This window comes from Papaver somniferum, unplaced genomic scaffold (assembly GCF_003573695.1).
Source record: "Papaver somniferum cultivar HN1 unplaced genomic scaffold, ASM357369v1 unplaced-scaffold_19, whole genome shotgun sequence".
Classification (NCBI taxonomy): domain Eukaryota; kingdom Viridiplantae; phylum Streptophyta; class Magnoliopsida; order Ranunculales; family Papaveraceae; genus Papaver; species Papaver somniferum.
The window spans coordinates 14,740,939-14,746,739 of NW_020628818.1; the positions used below are offsets into that span (position 1 = coordinate 14,740,939).

General features: G+C 34.5%; 1 protein-coding gene across 1 annotated transcript; it reads right to left on the reverse strand.

Annotated features, from left to right (window-relative positions):
- Window positions 1-2,248: 2,248 nt before the first annotated feature.
- On the reverse strand, window positions 2,249-5,128 carry LOC113338293. The gene is made up of 9 exons (XM_026583737.1): window positions 4,776-5,128; window positions 4,473-4,622; window positions 4,305-4,378; window positions 4,064-4,182; window positions 3,637-3,720; window positions 3,427-3,509; window positions 2,981-3,043; window positions 2,788-2,840; window positions 2,249-2,553 (listed from the first exon to the last, which is right to left on the reverse strand). The coding sequence occupies exons 1-7, from the start codon at window positions 4,780-4,782 to the stop codon at window positions 2,988-2,990; spliced, it is 573 nt and encodes a 190-aa protein (XP_026439522.1). The 5' UTR covers window positions 4,783-5,128; the 3' UTR covers window positions 2,249-2,553; window positions 2,788-2,840; window positions 2,981-2,987.
- Window positions 5,129-5,801: the final 673 nt, after the last annotated feature.

The following is a 5,801-nucleotide window of genomic DNA, read 5'->3' on the forward strand; positions in this document are numbered from 1 at the left end:
CTTTCTCTTTCTTGAGGACATGATTCCTTCATATAGATACCTATTGACAACTTCTACTGCATCTCTTTTTGTAGTTCCTCTAGTTATAGGTGCCATGAGACTGTATCTTTCAGAAAAAAGTGAAGTACAATTCTGATCACAAATGAACATAAATAGACTTATTAGGAAAACTAACCCTAAAAAAACTTTGAAGAAGTCTCCACGGTTTACGTTCCATTATCTATCTTAACAACAGAATATTTACTTCCTCAAATAACTTTTAGTCATAAATGGAATAACGAGAAATAAACAACATATTTTACAAGACTTGAGCAACCTTGATGTGATATTTATTGAAAAGGCGAGGATACCCAAATATACCTCAAGCTAAAACTTTTCCTACCTATAAGTCCTTTCTCCGAAAGTGATTGTCTATGGACTGAGTCGAGAAAATAAAACTAATCGGTTCACACTTCGTGTGATCGTATATGGATACAAGATCGAGATAATACAAAAATGAAGTATGTTTACTTGATACAAAGGTTCGGACTTAACCAAACACAATAGGATTGCTTAACAACTAAATAGGAATTAACTTTTGTGTAATTTACTTTAATTATAATAAAACAATCCTAATGCGGAATATAAAAGTAAATGACACGGCAAGATTTTGTTAACGAGGAAACCGCAAATGCAGAAAAACCCCAGGACCTAGTCCAGAATTGAATACTCTCAGGATTAAGCCGCTACACAAAATTACACTAACTTCGTATAGTTGAGACCAAGTAACTAACCCTATAGTTCACCTAGTTCCTTCTGTATTCCCACGCCTCCAACTTATAATTAAGTCATGTAATTGGAACAATTACTTTGGTTCTTATTCCAAACAGTAAAGGAACAACAAATCTGTTTGGTATCAATTCTATTCAACCAAGTGATATGAGTCGGACAAAGGATCTTCCGTTTATCTCAACATAAACTCCTTCGTCAGGCCTTAGATCTATCTTATGCTCAATCATTCAAAGGTAATCGATTATGATTTAGACAACAACACCTTTAATCCGAATAATCGTGTTGATGCCGATCTAATCAATTAATCAATCCAATATACCACAAGGATAAACCGATTATTAATTGGATCCTCTTTTACCGAAACAAATATTGTGCACACCAAAGATTATAAAACCCAAGTCAGATCTTCAATATCTTCTTTGTATTCAAATCTTCTTAAATCTTCAATAAAAACCTGCACACGATCACTTGAATCTCTTGTGATCAATCACGCACAGAACGGAGTCTGTTAACAATGAATTATCACAAGATCGTCTTTAGAGCTAACAACAGTCTAAAGATTCCTGTCGAAACTCTGAACTAGTTTTAGTGAATCTTATATCAGAATAGAAGATTCTCAAGAATAAACAAACTAGGTGCAATCAGATTCCAACCACCGTTAGTCAATCAAATCATTCGAAAACAAAAGATAAATCGCAATTATCTAGTACCCACCAATGGGTCGCGCTAGAGATTCTCAATCCCAAAGAAGACTTTAAACTGAGCGACTGTAAGAGATTTCGCCTAATTAGGTTACTCTCCTCTCCGAATAGGCGGCTACACCAGTAACAACAACGAAAGAGTAAATCTGTTGTTACGAAGGATTGGTTTGCTAGAAAGGAGAACTTCGAGTATTGATAGACAATGAAGTTTGGACACCAAGGTATTCCCAAAATCGAAAATATTCTCAAGATACTCACTAAAGCACAGATTCGGTTTTCATAAACTTTTGGTCATGGATTTTTTTCACTCCAAAAATGTGGCATCAGGTGCCGAGACAAAAAGGTATCCCTATGGATACATAAACTTTGAGTGGCTATAAAATATGATTTACCATGGCCATAACTCTGAAACCGTGTCTATATGGTACTCATTTTTTTTTGTAGTTAAGCATTTTCACTATCACCATGGCCATAGGATCCTTATAGACATACGATTTGATTATATGTGGCTAAAGTTTACCTTAAAGTCACGTGAATTTTATTTTATCCGTGGCCTTTGTCATCAAATGGAAACGCAAAATTCATTTCATCATGGCCAATTCATGAGTTGCAGTTACCTTAAAGCCAAACTAATTTTTCTTAACGTGTCGAATTCATAACTTATAGCTACTTTGAATCTGTAGCAACATGCTCACCTCTATTTTCAGACACGCATAAAAAACCTTTTTACATGGCCAGTGACTCATTAATAACCATTGATATAGATTAATCGCACAATTAAAATTGATTCCAATTACTTTTATTAATATGTTAAACGTCTCATATCATGATCAAGGAAAGAGGTGAGCATAACTCTACAAAAACACCAACTCCACAAGACATGCAAAAGAAAACGTTTTAACTACAAAACTATCTCCACTACTTCTCTTAATAACAAGGATGCAATGCAGTCTTCATTCTCTTGCTACTCCACATATTACTTTTCGATTCCTTGTTCCTCATGGTACTGATAAGAAGCTTTAGTTAGTACTCCTCCTACTCTTCTTCTTAGTCTTGGCATTCTCATTATGTTGATCATAAGCTAGTAACAGTACATGTAGAAAGAAAGAGATTTAGGATGTAACATATATGTCTAACCATAAAAATAAAAATAAAAGCAATTTCAATTGATTTTTATTTCCACCAACTGTTCATTTGAGCGGGAAGGGATTCAATAAACACACTAAAATAAACATCCGGATTGCTTAATAGTTAATACAACTCAATCTCACTTCAACCAATAATCTTCTGGATTTCCATAAAAATTCATACTTACTTGTGCAATTGTGTATTGTCTCCTGGAATAACCAAGCACCGCATTCGCCAAGACTAATAAAAACAGAACAAGCACAATATGAGTGTCTAAAGCAAAAGAATTCCTAAAGATTTTAAAAAACAACAAAATAGATTATGAACCTTGACATGAACGAAAAATAACAAATCAAATACATCAAGGAAAACCTATCAACCTTGTAGTCATTGAATCAAATGAGAGGGAAGCAGCATCAAGCCCAGCCAGGTAAGGAACCAAACTACAAAAAAAATCCAATATTACATGGTAAATTTTATTTGTTATTTTAAGAAGAAAAGGAAGTTCAGTTTCGCCAAATGAAAATACACTTCGATGCACATAACACCGCTCTTCTTTTACAAATTGGAAGGACCAAGTATGTTTAGATAGAAAACTTAACCCAGCACTGTTCCTTTATCTTCCACCTAGACGTAATGTTAATCGCATATTAACTCCAAGCATGAACTGTTTATAGCTAACATTGAGACGTAGAATGTCCAAATAAACACAAAAGTTATCGCTTACATGGCTAGTGAAAAAATCTATGCAAGTTTATGACAAGGAATAACAATTCAGTGAGTTCTGTAACACAGTTTGTCGGCTGTTTTTATCAAGAGAACCAACCTTTCTTAGTGGTGGTTGAACTTGTTGGATCTTCCTTATTTTCTCTCTTCTCCATTCCCTGCTTTAAAGAGTCTAATCTTTTTCTGCAGAGAACCCAAAACAAGTAAAATTAGGCGATCAACGCCGACAAGCAAACATTAAGTGAGGTCAACCCCAACAAACAAACTTCAAAAGACGATGGTTAGATAAATTGAGGAGAATAACAATTACTTAGTGTCTTCAAGGCGTCCATGCAAACTCCATCTCTGGAGAAACCCATCCATCCCTTCAGCTCCACTTGCAAGAATTAAGCGCCTGTAAAAAGATTTGATTAAGCCTGGCACCAAGTACGATTCTTGAACAAATGTAAGTAATCATGGTAAAGAGTAAACTATGCTCTTCTGCCTCAGTGGGCAACTGATGGATACTAATCAGCCGAGAGAGTTTAAGGTCAAAACTGAGACCCATAGCTTCATTTATCACTGACATGTTAGCGACGAATATCATTGATATGACTGGAAAATTATGTTACAGTTCAACGGATTGACTTTCCAAGAGGGTTTAACATACTGTTCAATGGTAATTACGCATGGTGGTGCATCTATTAGACACCTCAGAAGATCTTTGTCATCACATATCTCATGTTTAAGAGATTTACCTCTCAAATGATGTGACCTCTGATTGAAGTTGAGTAGCTCTATCTTTGGCATCATCTAATGGCATTGAAAGACCCAATTTATGTTCACTCTCTCGAAGCCGTTGCCTTAGTATCTTATCCTACAACAAATCCACACACCAAAACAAACCAGTGTTCAAAATCTTCACTTACATATGAACTGAAAAAACCTCAACAAAGCAATAATAATACATATTTAGAAAAAAAAACATAAATCCCTCACCCGTTTATCGACACATTGTTTGTATATAACAATCTCATCTTGGAAAAATGGTTCAATATCATTGATTTGCAAACCTAGAGAAAGACAATTTGCAATTAGCCTTAAACCCTAAACCCCTAAAAAAATCAAAATTATAAACAGTTCACAGAATCATTTAAATAAACTTACATAGGAAGAAATTCCTAAGAATCCCATCACAAGTTTCAACACCTTCAAGAACATGAGAAGCAATTTCTGGAGGTATGATAGGTGATGGTGGTCCTGTCATTAAATCATCACCTACCAAAATGGTTTCCTCCATTGTTGGCTCTGAATCAACTGAAACAAAAACCAAACAAGATCCATCAATTTTAAGCATACAAATATTCAACTTCACTAATTGTAGAGTAAAACTGAAAACAATTTGAAAAAAAAATATTGAAAAAAAAAATCGAAGAAAGTTTGAGAATTAGGGGAAGAAATCCATCTTACCATCCATGATTTCTCTTTAATTCATCCCAATAGTAAACTATAATTTCACAAGTATGATCGATTTCAAAACCCTAAAACGATTCGGTCGCCAAAATTGACCTCCAGAACTGAACTTCCTTTTCTTCTTGAGACTTGAGACAAATTAACAAAACAGTACTAATTCCTGATAAGCAATTAACAAAACAGTACTAATTCAATCTACCCTAACCATTATAGAAACTGTGACTAATCGATCTACTAGTTTTTGTACAGAGATACAATCGATCTACTAGTTTTTGCACATAGAGGGTGAAAGAGAAAAGTGAATTTTGTGAGTTAGGGTTTCCTTCCGAGTGAGGGAGGCGGAGAAAATTAGAGAGAGATGAGATGTAAGTGAAAGGAAGTGAAGTGAAAGGATTTACTTTTGATGTTTTATCTAAAAGGATTTGGACGGTGTAGATTTTCTTTAGGATGATCATACGGATTGCAGAAATTAAGCGACGGTGTAGATTAACTTTAGGATGTTCATACGGATTGAGAAGTTTGTGTGTTTCTCTTTGTGCTAGTTCAAACTCGTTCATTCGATTTTATTATCAACTTTCCGTATGAAAAAAATCCAAAAAATATATCAGTAAATTTAAGATATTACTATCGACCTTCAATTCTAAAAAAAATTCCAAACATATATGGGAATGAAGCAGAAAAAATAAGAAAGTGTGTTTTCTTTGTGATTTCTTTTGTGCTTTTTCTTTATGCTTCCGATTTGAATTTCGACTAGTCACATAGGTCTTGAGGCAATTTTGACTAGTCATACAGGTCATGAACTTCAAATGTGGTATAACAACGTATAAAATATAAACCAAGAAGTGGGTTCTGACTTCAAACTTAGAAGGATACATCATCCAAATCGATATATATGAAGCTCATTGTCGATTCGAACTTCAAATATGGTTTAACGACATACAGACTATGAACCAAGAAACTACGAGAGGGTTCTGACTTCAAACTTAGCATGATACACCATCGAAATCGATAAATATGAAGCTC

Bases quoted from the DNA above. Each gene is read 5' to 3' on its own strand.
- LOC113338293 (XM_026583737.1), bottom strand. The intron at 3,721-4,063 runs GTAAATCTCTTA...ATCTTTTTACAG, and splicing joins GAGGTCACATCATTTGAGAG to GCGCTTAATTCTTGCAAGTG. The intron at 3,510-3,636 runs GTAATTGTTATT...GGTTCTCTGCAG, and splicing joins GGACGCCTTGAAGACACTAA to AAAAAGATTAGACTCTTTAA.